A 17,313-nucleotide genomic window follows, 5' to 3' on the forward strand; every position below is an offset into this window, starting at 1 on the left:
CCTAAGGAGAAACGTGTTTTGAAAACTGACCTTCACACTTAGCCTTTTCCATTTGTGATTTCCTTTCTGCAGAGAAAGGATGCATAAAGATAGTTTCTGTGCGTTCAGGAAACAGATGATAGCACAGAAAGCCCTGTGTTTTGATTTTTTATCAGTTTTGACAACTTCAAAGCAGGTCAGTAGAGGGGTGAATTCCTATAGTGTTTGATGTCAGCAAGTGAAACTGGAAGAGGGGGGTCATCTGCCCCTTATAGTGTGTGTGAGGGGTGGGGAATTGTTATCTATTTGTCTGAAATTTTCTTAACTGATCTTCAAATTAGTAAAAATAACCCAAACCAGAGGAAAACATTATCTAATCAAAGCTGCTCAGTCAACAAATTACATCAAGTGGTAACCTTCACTTTCTTCCCTTATTTCCTTTGGACTATAAACTATTTAATACAGCTAGAAATTACCTCATCCATCAAATCAACATAGTGCCTTTCTGTGTTGCATTGCGTTGGGGGTTTATCAGCACTGGGCATGGGAAGGAGGCGAAGAATAATATCCTCTTTAATTGAATTTGCAGATTGGAATGTGGGGAGGAGGCATGGCCTCTGCTGGCAGCCTCCTGCAAGTGAAAAATCCTTTAATGACTGCAGCAACCAGGTGCTGGGACATGAAATACACGTGCTCTGAATTACACATCTGTCTAAGGTGGATTTGAGCTACAGCAGTAACTTAACATAGGGACCCTCCTGTGCATGCTGACTCGACTGCTATGAGTGAGGAAGATGAGCTTCTCTGGAGTGCACTGGGGGCTGAGAGTGTGTTACTAGGGCTGGATGTCACAGGAAATAGAGGCACTGCTTACCTCATAGTGATCTGTTCATCTTGCCTTGCCTAGAAAGAGGAATTTTGCCTTCTCATGTAATTTTCATTAGCACTTCACTTTTTCTTGCTCTTTCCAATAAAAGTAATGTTGCTACTTAGGATATCCAGAGGTGACCTGATGTGCACACAGGTAATCGGAGGAGATTTAATTCAGCTTTTGTAAAGAATAGTGTGACATCACTTTTCTGAAAGGAAGGCTGATAATTCTCAAAAAAAAAAAAAGCAGTGAAATTGCAGTGGGCAAGTCCTTGCAGCAGCAATAATTGACACTTTTTTTTTTTTTTTTTTTTTTTCCTATCACATATGCCAGTCTAAAACACCAGTATCACACTTTTGTTTTTTTCACAGAGTATGGTGGCATGGGCTTGGACTTCTCCTATAGCATTGCAGTGGCAGAAGAGCTGGGAAATATCCGCTGTGGAGGTATCCCCATGGCTATTGGAGTGCAGGCTGGCATGACTACTCCTGCTCTTACAAGGTAATTTTCAAAATGTTTGATTTTGCCTAAAACTCAGACCATTGTGTGTTTAGGCCTAAAGCCCAATCTCTTTAAGAGCAGCAAAAAACCACATTTCTGTGCAGATTTTTGTTCTTGTTGCTCTTCAGTAACACTTAAGGAAGGAACCTATTCTCTGCCTCTCAGTTTGGTTTAAAGGAAAAAATACTTTGTTGTTGTTTTTTAATGTTAGAATATTATCTATTGAAATATAGGCCTTGCTTAATAGTAGATGATGTGTTTCCAAACAGAGAACCCTGGTGCCACAACCAATAAACTATTATTATTCCAGTTTCCCACTATTCATGTTTGTTTTTTTTAATTAGCAAGATATCCCAGTGCAGTCATACTAAGGATGTGTTTAGTTGATTAGGATCAGTCTAATTCTATTTTATCATTTACTTGCTTTTTCCAGCTTTAGAAGAATATCCTTGTTGACTGTGACTTTTCAGAAATAATGATAAGTATTGGTGTAAGTCCTATAATTGTAGCACATTGTCCCAAGTATGCCCATTCCAGGCAATTACTCATCTTGCTTTTTCTCATTTGATGGTCTCAGTGTTTCCCTTTTATCACTTGCTATCATTCAGGCTCCGGCACCTTCTGAATCTACTTTGTTGGTTTTTTTCCCCTTCAGTAAAAGTGGCAAGTGACCAACTACCTCTTCATGTAGTAGTTTCACAGCAGTTTGCAAAAATAGAGCAGGGCAACAAGCTGGTTCAGCAGTTTGCCCCTTGAATATGGATACACCTAAAATGATGCACCTAAAATTCTGGAAGGTGGTGATGGGGATTAAATTAAAAGAATTATGGTGAAATCAGAAACTTATCTGCACAAAACAGGTAGACAAGAGGGGGATTTTTGCGTAGAAGAGCATTTTAGGGTTGGTTGGTGGGCTTTTTTTTTTCCCATTATAAATGAAAATGCTTATAAATCCAATGTAGAGCCTGGAATTTTGGCATTCTTCACTTGACATCTGTTTATCCTTCTGCTAGGTGTGTGCAACTTCAGAGGTCTTAACAGCAGCCACATGAGTAGCTCTTAAAAAATCCGTGATCTTAAGATAGTAATATGTAATATGACTCCTCATTTACAATACCTGCATTTTAGCAGAAAATGTATTCCTAAATAAGTAAAAAATTGATATCATTCTTAACCAAAATCCTTCAGGTAGTCCCATTTGCATGAGGTAATAATTCCCATCAGGTAGTCTTATACGGGCTTCTCGTCTGTATTCTGTTCCAGAACAAGCCACTAGCTCCAACAAGGCAATTTGTTTAATAAAATCCTCAAATAACCAAAGCTGAAAGACTTGATAAAAACTGGGAGTCAGAGCACTTTTCTTACCATGTTTTTTTTGTTTTTTTTTTATGCCGTCTTTCATAAAATGTAAATAAGTTTTCTAAATGCAGGTCCTTTTAAACTCACATCTTCTTATCTTGAATGAAATACAGACTCAAGGAGAAAAAGCTGATTGCAGTGTAGATTCTGTTAAATCCAGGTTATGTGTGTTACTGGACTTAATAAGACTGCCATGCTCCTCAAGGGTGCTGCTGTTCACCATCCATTTCTAATCCTTTCTGTGCTTGTAAAAAGCATTTCTTCCTTTTTGGTTTTTTTCTTACTTCTTTTCCTGTATCTTGAAGATCCAAGAAATACTGCTAAGCTGGAATGGACATCAGATGGCAGGATGCCTGTGCAGGACTACACTGAAGCAAAAACATGGCATGTGGCTACCTCAATAGTTTGAGTCTAGGAGCAGAACAGAAAGAGGACTGGGAGAAATTAATCTCTTGCTAGTATGCAAGAAGAAAAGTGACAGTGGGTCAGAGTTACCCTCTTTTTTGCCTAAATGAAATCCTAATTTTTGTTTGGTGGTGAATAGTGCTTGAATGTGTGAGCTCCAGTGCAAGAAAGCATGAGCTGATCAAAAGCTGTGTTAGAACTGCCTGTAGCTGTTCATATTCAGAATTTAAATTTGCACTTAGTAGTGTATTGAACCAGTATCTGTCAATTCTACTCAGAACTTTCCTTAATAGTTTAATTAATTCACTTTAGCTCAGTTTTTTTCCTCAGAAGCAGAAGAAACAAAAGTGAGTACGATCTATGGTTCTAACAAGATGATTATCAGCCCAATTAAGTCAGAATAGTGATGTGTGATAGACGTATTTTCGTTCAATATAGCAATCTAACCTGTCGGAAATCAGATTTTTATGTATATTTGGGATGAGTGAAGTTGACTTCAAATTTCTAATTGGCAGAACACATAAACAGAACTATGTGGATGAAGGAAGTGTTCTTACATCTGTGTTTTGCCATAGGCTTATTTTCCTTCTATCCACCATTTACAAGATTGTATACCGTTCTAAATTTTGTGTTTGCTTTCATGACGTTCCACCATTCCACCAATGTTACTTACAAATTGTGGAGCAAGAAAAGATGGAACAGCAGTTCTTAATGTGTCAGAACCTCACACCTGGGACTTCTGCATTACCGAACATCAACATTGAGCTCTGATTTCTTGGTTGTAGATGCATATCTGAGTGTGTATACATACACACATGCATGAAAATACATTTTAGAGTAATGGTAAGGCTACAAAGTTAATCACATGAGAAACTATGCTCTGGGTATGGCCCCCTCCCAGAGAGCAGACACAGTAGGGTCTGCCTTGAGCCAGAGTACAATCTCATTGCAAACAGTTTTCTAATTCTGGAGCTGTTAAACTAAAAATAAGTGGTTATTGTATTTATGCAAACCTGAGAGTTTTCTGGGATGTGTTTAAGATGGGTAGAATTTTACAGAAACAACATATTTCTACTACAACAACTAGCTTCTTGCTGAGCTTCATGTTCTTTCTGCAAGGCACAGAGACCCATGATCTTCTGAAGATAGTGTGGCCAGACTTTTTTTAAATTGCAAAATAACTCATGTAGCCTCATTTTTGGGAAGACCTGACCTGTTGTTTGGAACGTGAAGCAAAAAAAACCAACACAGATATCAAACAAAAAACAGCATTCAGATAAAAGTTCTTGTCATGGAAATCCTCTGTTGAAATAACTAAAGGTTGGCAAAGATTTAAGAGTCAGAAAGCATTGCCAAAAGTCCCTGCTAGCTTCTCTCATAATCTGATTTTTCATGTTGTTGGTTGAGTTTTTTTGTCTAAAGAGTTTTCAGCTGGCCATACTTGATCATGTCCCAATGAAAAGAAAAAGTACCCTGCATAACAGGCATGGGGACTTTGTCCCAGTCTGCTGGAGGAAGGAGTAACACTCCAAACTTGCTTCTTATATTTATCTGGGATTGCTGCCATGATTGCAATCAGGAGGGACAGGACTAGGAATTGAGCTCCCTGTGTACACAAGATAACAGTGTCTGCCAGCTCTCAGTGTGTTCTCTGGCCCTCCCATGTCCTCTGACTATTCTGTGTCAGCATTGAAATGGAGGAGAAGGGTCAGAGTCGTAGCTTTAAAATGGCATAATTCCTTTGGAAGTACTGGGCTGGTATTTTAGAACGAGGGCAAAGGAAACTGCACCTTGCTTAGGCAGACAGTGAGCCTAAGGAGCTGAGTGTGGGTGCTGACCTGGGAAGCCTCATACCAAAGAGGAGGCTGAGGAGGAACTTGACTTTTATGAATTTCTGCTCCCAGAAGGAATAGGTCATCTCATGACCTAAGGAATTTTTCACTCTGGCATAAGACGGATTCAAGAACTAATCCATGAGCTCACCATTCATGCTGGAAGACCAAATAATGAAAAGTTAACTAGGACAAAATCAACGATGAAATGAGATGGACCATGTTTCGAATCAATGAAAGCAGCTAAACATTGGAAAAAAGGAGGATGCCTCTTAACTGAATTAAAATATGGCTAAATGAATTTTTTTTTAAATTCAAATTCCATCAACAGTTTGCTGTTTCCCTTTTTATTTTTTTTTGGTGGGCTAAAGAAGCAACTGAGAAGAAGCACTGCTGGATTTCACAGTGTAATTGAAATGCAGATGTGAAATACTAACAATGTAAATACAGGTATTTGCAGAAGGTGGCCATCATATGTCATAAATTTTCAGTCCCTGGCAAAAAGCTGGTGCAAAAGTCAGAAGATATGCAGAGACCAGGTTGTCCATCCTCGCTGACTGCAGACTGGTGCAGGAGCATTGAGGGGAGACCCCAGGGACTATGTTTATTCAGATCTGATAGCTCTCAAAACAGTAGTCATAAAGATCAGATTTTGAGCATCTAAAGCACACACTTCTGTGGGAGTAAGATGCCTGAATACTTGTAGAAAACCTTGTTTAAAGTGATTGTGGCTGCACTTACAATGAAGGCTCTGAATCATAGCTGTGGAAGGTATCTGTTCTTTTGGCTCTGGGAAAGGTTTTATGTAGTCATAGGAAAACTGAACACTGTGTGGGCAGAACAAAATTTGTAACTAACTTGTAAATAAAGTTTGCCTTCAAAAACTTCTCATATCTTACCTTTTTCATTATATTGTTGCAGATTTGGTTCTGATGAGTTAAAGAAACAGTTCCTTGTACCTACTATAGCTGGAGATTCTGTGGCTTGCCTGGGAATCAGTGAAACTGGAGCTGGGTCAGATGTCGCAAGTAAGTTAAGCTGGTAAATTGCCAATTTTAGACAGCCTAGTATTTTAATGGAAAGAATCTGGTTTCCCTGACCCTTCCCTTTGCTGCTGTCATTTGTAAGAAATACAAACAAAGGAAAGTCTGGTGTTGTGAGGGTAGAAAGTAATATTCCAAGAGCAGTAATGCATGCCTCTGATGCATCCCAAAGCAATCAGATTGAATGTATTTATCAGTGAATCAATAGCTATAACTGTATAGGCCGTGCACAACAGATTAATATGCAGCTGTCATGCTGGCCCTGGGTTTCTCCTAGTGTTTGACCTGCTGCCACCTCCTATGTTCTGTCTGAGCTTGCCATTTGGCTGGGAGCACTCCAGCACCTCCTGTAGCTGCATAGACACGGCCTTTGTGCAGATCTGTAGATGTTTGTGATAGGGGGTCTGACCTGCTCAACGGTACTAACACTAGTACTTCCTTAAAACAGACCTCTCCGCTAAGTGTGGGCCCATTGCAGAGCTGGTCCATGCTGAGAATGTTGACATCACATTTTCACAATGGGTTTCTCTCACTCTTTCTTACCTCACCTCAGCCCCTTCCCATCTCTGAGCTGGTGATTGTTGTATTTAGAGCTAGTGAAGAAGTTCCTGAATGAAATCTTTGGGATTTGGTTACTTTGCATGCATGATTAATCTCTTTCCTTTCCTGCAGGCCATCTCCTGTTTTTTGAAGTGATTATTCATTCAGTTAGACTTGAAGCTATTTTGTGCAAGTTGTTGGGGTCTTCTTCCTGTGCCGATGATATAATTTCCAGATACGTGTCCTTAATTTTTTTACTTTAAGGATATGAGTTGCTTATCTTTGATCGCAATACTGACCTTAAAAGTTGAAGCCAACCTTACCTTTTGTCAAATCTAATTAGATGGATGGCTGGACTCAAGAGCACAGTGGAGAAGAAAACTTGAGTCTCAAATATGTTGTGATTTGAATGATGAAGTGACAAGCCCTGGTAGCTTATTTGTCACTAGTTGTATCATATGTCTCTTGATGATGCCTTGTGGCCTTTCCTAAAAGGGACCCTCACAACATGTTCTGTAAAGTGTTGAGCTATAGACACCACAGGGCCAGTGGTGTGGACCTGCCAAATGTTAGTTATGGAGCACCCACTGAAGTAGCCTCTTCCCAGAGCTATTCTCAGTTAGAGAGAATAATTACAGTCAAATATTCCAAAGTATCTTCATAGTCAATATCCCTGAGACTGAGTCCACTTGACTTCAGTAAATTGTTAAGTAGTGTTTCAAAGCCTGCTGTATTTTAAACATAAAACTTACTGACTTGGTCATCTTCTAATTAAAGAGACTCATTTCTTTGTAAGTTGATTTTAAATAGTTGTTTCTGAAGTGTTTGAAGCAAACTATCCATCACCACATCTGGGAATACCTGAACATTTCCATTAGTAAGGCATTTGTGCCTTAATCTTTATTTGGGTGGTTAGATCCCTGCTTATAAAAATTGTTTACATTTATTATAACATTGCAGTGCTTATTGTTCCTCTGCAGACCTTCCATGGGACCTCTATCTAATCTCTTCAGTAGCTGTTCCACAACAAAGGGATGTGTGATGTAAATCTGTGTATTCTCCCACCCCTTTCACACTACTTCAGTACAGTGCCATTTTTTTATTCTGTCTCTCATGTGTCCTTCATTTATTATTTAGTCTTCATGTATATGGTTGTCCAGTGTCTGTGTCCAAGCATCAGTACTTTAGAATCCTTAATTTTGTTGGCCTTCACTATTATACAGACTTCACATCAAGGCCCTTGGACAGATTTGGCATAGTCCTTTCATTGACTGAATAGCAATAGGGCTGCTGATTCATCCACATTAGTACTGTCTCTTTCCCTTGCTGTTCATTGTTATCCTCATGTAAGTTCCTGTATCCACAGATGTCACTTGGAGAGTCTTCATCAGTTGCAGTTGTAGTTGAAGAAATTCAATTTCAGGCAAAAGACACCAGCCCTTTGGAAATTCTGCTGAGTTTAAATAATAACTAATTATTTAGCTTCACTAAATAATGCTTCACTTTGTCTGTCCATTGCAGCTACAACTGTTTGCAGCATGATGTGAACACTCATAGATGCAAACAAGATTGGTTTTTGCCAGGGGGTATAAATAGCAGATATTTAGAAATCCTGCATGTACAGACATTCTCAGCATTCAGACTTGGCTTTTTGAAAGTTTATTAGCTTTGAATTTGTTACTCCTTCTGACCAAGAACATTCAGGAAGTGCATGTACATGTGTCTTCATGCATACACAGATATTGAGGCTTATGTTTGTTCAAGTCAGGACTCTGAAATGAACAGCCTCCTCAGTGACTTACATGCACAGAAACACTTAACAGGTGACCTCAGACTGAAATATTTCTGATCTGAGTTCCTGACAATCAAATTTCCTTAGGGAAAGTTGTCTGCTTTCATCTGCTGGGATGAAGACCACCTAAAGGAGGGTGAGCAAAGTGGTCAGGTTTCCCTGTCTTGTCTTTAAGGAGTTGTCCAGATGGATCTGTCCTGTGCAGCCTGGAAATGTTTGAGTACTTGAGAGGCATGAAGGGAGGCCCAAATGTTAGTTGTCTGAGAGCAAGGGAGTCACTCTGCCAGTCACAGGGAGACCAGCTTTTCCCTCCTTTGTAAGAATGACCCTTCATTTCCTATGTTTTAAAATAGGTATCAAGACAACAGCTGTGAGAAAAGGTGATGAATATATCATAAATGGTGGTAAGATGTGGACTACATCCGGGTGCCAAGCAGACTGGATGTGCCTGCTGGCAAACACCAGTGAAGGACCTCCCCATCGAAATAAATCTCTCATATGTCTGCCAATGAATCTACCTGGTAATAACACAGAGCTCTTTCTCTTCTAATTTGATTGTATTGGTGGTTTTGTGTATGCCCAGCACAAGAAGGAAAGATGTTTGACACAAAGGACTGCACCCGTAAATGCTCTTCTAAGTTAGGTGTTTCACTGCCATTCAGACTTGGTTCTGAAATGCATTTGCACACTTCCACAAAAAAGGTAGGGGACAGGAGGAAGTGAGAAGGAAGTTAAATATTTTGCAGACTTCAATTTGTGACTCCCAGATTATTTTATATGGACAGTCCTTTTCACCAAAAAGAAATTTGTAAAAGTTGTTCAGATACATTCTCATGGGAATATTTCATAACCATCTGTGAGAATGATTAGACAGGTCAATGCCAAAGACAAAATTAATGCCTCAAAGAAATAAATAAAAACAGAGCCAACTTTATTTTTAAGGTTATAGCATCCAATTCTTTTAGTTTTGGAGAAGTTCCACAAAATTTTTCTCTCGGCTTGCTGTCTCTAAAAGGCATGAAGATACAAACAGCTCTCAAAATAAATAATGTGTTACTCTATTTACATAGACCTTTTCTACATATGAACTACATGTAAGAAGTTCCTAAATTACCTTTCCAAATAATGCTAAACTCCTGTTTTGTATAAGGACTGGTGGACAAAATATATACTTATCTCTCTTTTTTTTTTTTTTTTTTTTTTTTCCCAATTGATGGAGAATTATTTTTAAGCTTGCTGGCTTATTTCTTCAGAAAATAATGTAGAGTGATTCTCAACCATGTGAAAATAAAAGGATGAGGAGTTCAGACATTTCAACCTTGGGAAACCATGGGAAATACCTCCCAACATGCCAACACCTGCCTCCCATGAGCACATGAGCAGTATCTGACTCTGTTAGGGTGGGTTTACTGACCAGCTGTATCAAATACGAGATGGATGCAGTGCTGTGCTGTGGTTGTACTGTGTGGAGGATCCTGATCTTCCTCTGATAACTGTCCTGCACCAGCCAACTTGGTGGGCTTGCTTAAGACAGGTTGTAGGCATACCCAGGGTGCTTCATGGCTGTGCTGTGCCAAGGGACCTTTTTGCCAGAGGGCTACAATCATTATCAGTTTAAATTACAAAAATAATCTGAGAGTTAAATGTGGACTTAAGTGAAAGATTCAAAGGCCTTGGAAAAAGGGATTTGAAGACTAGTAATTTTGGTGAAGACATTGAAGAAATATATCCTGATATAAGGGTACAAGTTTCAGTGATACAGTTCACTGTGTGTTCCTGGGTAGTCTGCAGGCCTTGCAGTGATAACGTGCTGTATGTATAAAGGACATCATTCAGAGAGGACAGAGTTAGGGTTATGTTGGCAGGGACCTTCTGCAGTTTTAACACCTGTTCAAAGATTTTTTAAACTCTTTTGGTGTTCACTCATTTTAACATTTGGAAAATTATTTTATACTTTTGCTTAATATATTATGTATACTATTTGTTTTAACAGGTTTTTAAAATATATGCTATATATTTAATACATATTAATTTATCTTAATGTATTTATATACTAATATAAAATCCTAAAACCTATTGCATTTTTGTTCATTCACTTCAGAGTATTTTACACATACAATATATATCATTATCAGCATTTCACATGTAGGAACACCACCATGGCAGTGAAGTTAAGGTCCATATGTTCACTCAGTGGATCAGAGAGCAAAACCCTGATCTGCAGTGTTGCAAAAGAGGGTGATGAGAGCTACTTAAGGGTATGTCTTGTACATGAATTTCAATGTGGGGTAAGTCAAGCAAGTAGGTGAGCTGCCTTGGGAATTAAGCAAGTTCTGGGTGGTTTGTGAGTTTCTACAACCTCTGCTTATAGAAGACAGACTTTAAATGGGAGCTCATGAAAGATACACCTCAGCTGCTTGACTAGTTCTTGACTTTGTCCTTAAGTGTTGTCTGTAAGTGATGAGGGAATGTGTGTCTTCCTGAATTTCCAGATAAACTCACCAGCTGTCAGCATGAAGTTCTCCTTGTGATTTTTCATGAAAGTGTCAAAGTGCAAATGCAATATTACTTCTGAGATCGGTTTTCCAAAAATAACAAAGCAGCCAACCTACTGATAGAGCCAGGTCAAATATACAGGAATTGACTTGGAGCTACTTTGCTTATTCCAAATACGTGAATAATTGTAGCTTTATGGGGTGATGTTGTTAGGTCACACAGCCTATATACATAGACCTTTTTTACCTGCTGTAAATAGATTTTAAGTAGAAAAATTGCCTCAGTTACCCGAAGCTGATCTGCAGAGATATAGAAGTCTTCCTAGAAATAAAAATTGTACTCCTCAGGATGTATATATTTGCATTCTTCTTTGTGATACAGATATGAGTCTCTGAAAAGGTCACTGTACCTAGATTAGTGACCTTCTGATATGAAGTATTAAGATTGTGCTCAGTGGGTGGGTCAAATCAGAAGTGAAATTTTTCAGGAAGACAAAGAGGAAAAGTGTGAAAAAAATTGCCATTTGGCACAGATAAAAGGAGGAAGCTCCAGCTGTTTTGATACATCCTAAGGATGTCTGTCTGCGAAAGATTGTGCTCCTTGGAGGGCAGCAGACCAAGAACTGTACGGGAAGTGACTGGAGGACATCACTGAGTGATGCACTACCAAGCGTCTGTAGATGTATGTGTGTCAAAGCTCAAGTAAAAGTGCAATGGAGAATGAATGTGTTACATCTGACTAAGTGCTGCAGTCACCAGCCTATACAGCAGGGGAAGGGTGGGATCCACAGCACAGTGGTAAGTCATTCCTTACTAGCAGCTGGGAGGACATGAGGGACTAGTCCAGCATTTTCCCACAAAAATCATAATTGCTTCATGTTTATATAATGTGGGGACTAAAAAAAAAAAGTAAAAAAAAGAAGTAAAAAAAAAAAGTTGCCAAGTCTGAAACCAGATTATTAACTTCAACAGCTGGTAGTTTATTGGAGAAATGTAGTCGAATTTGCTTCTTCTAATTTGAGGTGTGTGTACAGTGTCCCCAAAACAAATAGTGTTCTAGATTTGACAGACATGGCTGAATACCTCTCTTATAAAGGGAGTTTGGATAACTGCAGTGAGGATTCACAGTAAACACTCAAGTTAGTTGAATACTCCTTATGCTAATGATGTCTTAAAAAAAGAATAAAACCCAAACCCAAACTGAATTTCTTATATAAGGAAAGAGAATCCCACAAGCTGTAAAATGTTGTGTAAGAGATATAGATAAATGGCTTGCAACTCTAATGAGGTAACTATTTGTGTGCTGGTTTTCCTCTGAGTCCTCAGATAGCACTAGGCTAGATTGCAAGGGAGGAGATAATAAAGAGTGTCCAAGAAAGGAGAAAGAGCATGTTTCTCAGGTGGCAATTTAAAATCCATCTCTTTCCATTTGTAATGGCAATAAATGGTGTCAGGAGAGAGTGACTGCCTTTCTCTCAAGATAGAATATGAGAAATAAAAGAGATCAGAAGGCTGGAGGAGCGGGAGAAAATGAAAAATCAGAGACACTTGGAAGGAGCTGCCCAAGAAGAGACACAGCAAATCCATTTCAGTGATATTGGTGCAAGTAGCACAAATGGCTCTAATAGAAAGATTTTAATAAGTCAAGCACTTGGCCTTGTTAGATTGAGATTTGTGTGTTACTTAATGCCTTGTGATTTATTTAAAATAGACAAACTCCAGGAGTTGTCTGATTGGATGACCTCTGCTGCTGCTGGTAATTTTTAGTATATAGTATCCCTTAAGAAGAGAATTAAGAAAGGTTCTGATACCCATATTGTAGCCAAAGAGGTGATTATGTATCATTGTCTTCAAAAAAGAGAAAATGTAAAGCATGTGCTACATGAGGCCGATGCAGTTTGGTTAACATGATTTAATCTAGGAGCAAATGGAACTGGTAAGGCACAACACAGGGAGGATGCTGCTGGATTCAGGAAGCTTGAACACATGACCCAATGTGGAAGAAGTATGGATGGAAATCATTAACACATTTAGTTCCTCTAACCAAACCTGCAAGAGCTTTCTCCAACAGTTGTTGCCATCTGTGGATCTGGGGAGGTACACAATAAGACTGATCGCAATAGAAAGAACTGGCAGGAGTTGTGCTATTTCCAGCAGTCCTTAGTAAATCACCCACTAACAAGAGCAGTAAGTGCATCTTCATGTGGGAGAAGAGCAGTGATTGCATTAAACCATTTGGAAGTGAACCAAAGGCATGATCTCTGAGACTCTCAAAGAAACCAAGCAGTAATATTCCAGTGGGAAAAGATGTTCCAGAAATCATTTGTGCCTGTAAATTGTTTAGTGTGTGTTTGTTTAACTCTGATTTTAATACAGAAAAAAACCCACAAATGCTTTTTTGGCATGACTGGCTGTGAATTGCTGGATAATTCTCAATCCAAGAGTCAAATATTTTTATACAGCTGTCCTGCTTTTCTTCCTCCCTTGAACATGTATCAAAGCAAGTGTTCCTAACACATAATCTGTTTACAGATTGTCTGTTGGAGAAAAATCTTTAGTTGAAGGTGTGGATGTATATATGGACCTTATTCTGAGAGCAGTCTTGGCATTTGGAAATAGTGTCAGTGTTTCATCTCTGCTGAGAGATGAAACTTTCCATAACCTTATTCAACGCAGCTAGAGAGAGTGAATTTGAAGGAAACGGCTGCCAACTTCTGCCTGCAAAAAAAATTTTGCAGTTGAGATGGAATTGTTGGATATTTGTAGTATTAATTAATTTGAGTATAACCTTTTTGTTATTAGAAAAAGCAGTTTGGTGTGATTATAAACGTTCTCTTCTACAGGTAGCAGAAAAGATCCAGATAGGCTGGAAAAGGGGAAGATAAAAATGGAAGAGATGGAAGGAAGAAGATTTTCAGGAGCAGAAATTCTCTAGTTGCTGCTTAAAACATAGCTCTGCTTTTGTCATTATTAAATATTCCTTTACTGTTTCACTGCAATGCACTCACTCAGCAAACACTGCTAAATTAAATTCCAGTATTTCATTATAGTACACTAAAAATCAAGCATAAGCAAATAAATACTGCATTGTGTCAAGATGTACAGGGAATAAGATTATTGCTACTAGTAAACAATTATTTGAGGACATAATGAAAAGTAGGACCTTTAAAATTGCAGTTTCTGATTTGATGGTTAAATAGAATGGAAAAACTCTTAAAAATAGGATTGTGGGCTGTTTTACTCTTAAATTCTAGAATCCTGTTATGTTTTTCCTAAAGGTAGGTTTCACTGTAGTCTTGGCACATCCCTTCACATCTGCAAACTTTGCCTTCTCAAATGCTGTACGTGTACATAGTGCTTCTACTTTTCTAATACCCGTTTTTCTTCAGGAATTCACATTGCTAAAAAGATAGACAAACTGGGCATGAGGTCATCGGACACAGCTCAGATCTTTTTCGAAGACGTAAGGGTCCCCTGCAAAAACCTCATCGGCGAGGAAGGACAGGGTTTTACATACCAGATGTTGCAATTCCAAGAAGAGCGACTGTGGGGAGTAGCCGCTGGTAAGTCATCGTTTGTGCCTCTGGGGCCAGGCAGGGAAACAGGGGTGACCCTGGGCATGACTAACAGCACTTTCCTTTTATTGTAAATTGCAGTGACCTCTTACGATCTGCTTTTGAAATCTGTCACAGCCTGGGTGCAGACAATCTTCCCTTTCTGTAGGAAAACTTGAAATAGAAAATATTTTGTGAGGCAAATTTTGTGCTTTTCTGCTGATAAGGAAATATGGCATCATGTTATGTCTGCAACAAAGATAGTAAAAAGGCTATCAAAATACTGGCATGAAATAGAAGGATGGTGCCCTTTGCTGTAGTGCAGTAAGCTTTGATGTTTATCCTAGATTTTAGAAAATTTACCGAGTGGCTGTGTAAAGGAATGGCTCTTACAGAAGGTAAGAGCTGTGTTTTGTGGATCTGTTTTACTTCTGTGCATTTCGGACTTAGGTGGTACAGCACCTAATTCCTTTCCCTGAAGTTTATGGTTTCACAGAGTTTCTGTTACTCTGAACTCCGGCTGTACTCAAGTCCACATGTTTGAATTACATAGATTCTGGATATTCCAAGTAACCAGATCCAGGTCTGGATTGTCCATTTTTCAGCCTCACAACCTTCTCCCTCACCTCACAGTGTTTGCATCTTCAGCTTAAAAATAATGTGGTTCACTGTAAGAAGATTGGTCCTCTTTACATTTCGAGGTTGTGTAAATAATTCCACCATATTCATGCTCTTGTGCATACCCTGTTATTCTCTCTGTGTGGCTGGGGAACTGAGAACTGTAAGAAGGGATTTTCTGATTCAGTCACTAACTGTTGTGGGTTGATTCCAGACCAAATATTTAGGACTTCAAATGCTTAAAAAAATCTTTGGTTTGGGCCAAAATTCTTAGTTCAACCTGAAATTAAATAGTAAATGTGAGAGTAGTTTTAGCAAAGAGCAGGAGGTTAGGCTTGCACTGCAGACTCGGGTAAGGAGATGTGGCCCTGCTGCTGGGCCTGCTCTAATCAAGGTGTTCTCAGGCTGCAAGAACATGCATGGGGAGTTTGACACCTAAGTTAAACAAAACAATCAGAGACTCTGGGTTGCAGAGATCTCCCCAGGCAACAGATTGTTAGTCATGCCCCAGGCAAAAGTGACGCACACCGACAGCATCTAAACGCGAAGCCTGGCAGGTTAGGTCATTCCTAGTAAAACCACTGGCATCTTGGTACTGTCCAGCCTTGCACAACTGCCTGGCTGTCACCGTGCTCTGCCAGGAAGTGGAACACCAGGTTTCAATTCTCCTTTTTGCCCAGAACAAGAGAGCATGAGCAGGCAATCCCTCACCCTGAAGGAGCAATCTGAGAATCACAGAATCACAGAAGGGCATCTTTACTCCCCCTGCTGTGGCCAGGCAGGGGCCATCAGGGATGAAGAGTCTTGGAGGTCTCCAGGGGACAAGGAGATACTTCCTGCAGCATTGTGGCCAGTGTATTATACCTTGCTGGGCCACCTGGTTTTGGTTTTATCCACTACCTAATATAAAATTCATGAAAGCACTGGGAGCAGGGACAAGACACACAGTTTAGGCCAGGTTACAAACTTCAGAGGTAGCCCATTGTGGTAAACAAGGAAAGTGAGTAACCAAAGTTCAGAAGGGAGCCAGGTGCTTGATGGATGCAGTTTGTTACACCACATTTAGGTGTTGGCTTCCAGTCCTACAAATGGGTTTCCATCTGTTCAACCACAAGTGTTTCGCTGAAGCCTCAAATGTGCAAAACTGTGTACATGCCCTGAGCAGCTTTGTTATTGGGTCTGCATCTGTAATCTTGGTCCTCACTTCTGGCCCTCAGAAAGATGTTTCAGTTCCTTCTGAGTTGGTGGCAACTCATGTGACTGAAAACCATCAGTCCACTTTTAAACACTTTAGGGACCAGTCCTGGCATGCTCACTTTCACTGCTTCCTAAAACTTGGACAAGGCAGTGGACTGTCATTCTTTTCTTTCTTTCCTTTTTGGGGGTTGTTTTGTTTTTCTGTCTTCGCGGGGTTTTTTTATTTGGTTTGGGATTTTTTGTTGGTTTTATATATTTTTAGTATCAAGTATCATGTGCTCCAGCCTTCTCCTTACTAATTATCTTCTTTGTGGCCAGATTTCAAAATGTGTATGGAGTTCGCTTCCTTCTTCACTTTTATTCTTTTTCATCCTTTCCCTCCCCCCAACCCCGGCTTTAAATGGATTTTCCGTCAAAAATATTTAAAATATAAATGGAAAACTGATTTCCTGGAATTGCAAAATTTGGGCACAGGTGTGGTCTTCTGAGTGACACATTATCAAAGGCATTGGTAAAAGTTTGTGTTTCTTGCTTCACTGAACGAGAAGAGCTGCCACATTTCTCTCTGTGTTGTGACACACATCATAAACATCATCCGTTTGTGGACCTGTTACACTGATCATGGGAAGACAGTGTTGCCGTGGCAAGAAAGCAAACAGTTTTTTTGTGTGAATTGCTAAACTTGGAATCAAGAGTTCAGCGTGTGAGAGAGCAAATGGCACTTTTTTAGTGACTTATATGTGCTCCTGTAGTCTCAGTGTAATGAGCACCATTGAGTCATGGCCAGGATGCAGGATGACAGATCCTTTTACATGGGCAGCGCACGTTGTTAAGGGACAGATTGCTCAGCTTGGAGCTCACTGTGCATCTTGCTAGAGAGCAATCAGCCACAGCCTAAGAAAAATACATTCATTTCCTTTTGTTTTGAGAGAAGTAGCAAGGCAAAGTGTGTTTACAGTGAGCAGAAGTTTCAAGTGGAAAAAATACAATTTGGATGGAGGCACGAAGAAAAGATTATTCTGGATCTGGCAAATTCAAGTGCTTTCTCATTTCTCAGCTGTGTGGTAGACCATGCATTCCTTAGGCTGACCTAGAGTGATATTTCCTGCATGTGCTGCCAGCTAAAA

General features: G+C 39.5%; 1 protein-coding gene across 2 annotated transcripts in view; it reads left to right on the top strand.

Annotated features, from left to right (window-relative positions):
• The window catches only part of LOC127380557 (probable acyl-CoA dehydrogenase 6), a 74,836-nt gene that overhangs the window by 49,071 nt on the left and 8,452 nt on the right, over positions 1 to 17,313 (top strand). For both annotated transcript variants that reach the window (XM_051609705.1, XM_051609706.1), the window contains exons 3-6: positions 1,222 to 1,351; positions 5,869 to 5,975; positions 8,676 to 8,843; positions 14,207 to 14,380. In XM_051609705.1, coding sequence (XP_051465665.1) covers positions 1,222 to 1,351; positions 5,869 to 5,975; positions 8,676 to 8,843; positions 14,207 to 14,380 — 579 coding nt within the window. The remainder of the gene's footprint in view (positions 1 to 1,221; positions 1,352 to 5,868; positions 5,976 to 8,675; positions 8,844 to 14,206; positions 14,381 to 17,313) is intronic.

This window comes from Apus apus, chromosome 2 (genome assembly GCF_020740795.1).
Source record: "Apus apus isolate bApuApu2 chromosome 2, bApuApu2.pri.cur, whole genome shotgun sequence".
NCBI classification, from domain to species: domain Eukaryota; kingdom Metazoa; phylum Chordata; class Aves; order Apodiformes; family Apodidae; genus Apus; species Apus apus.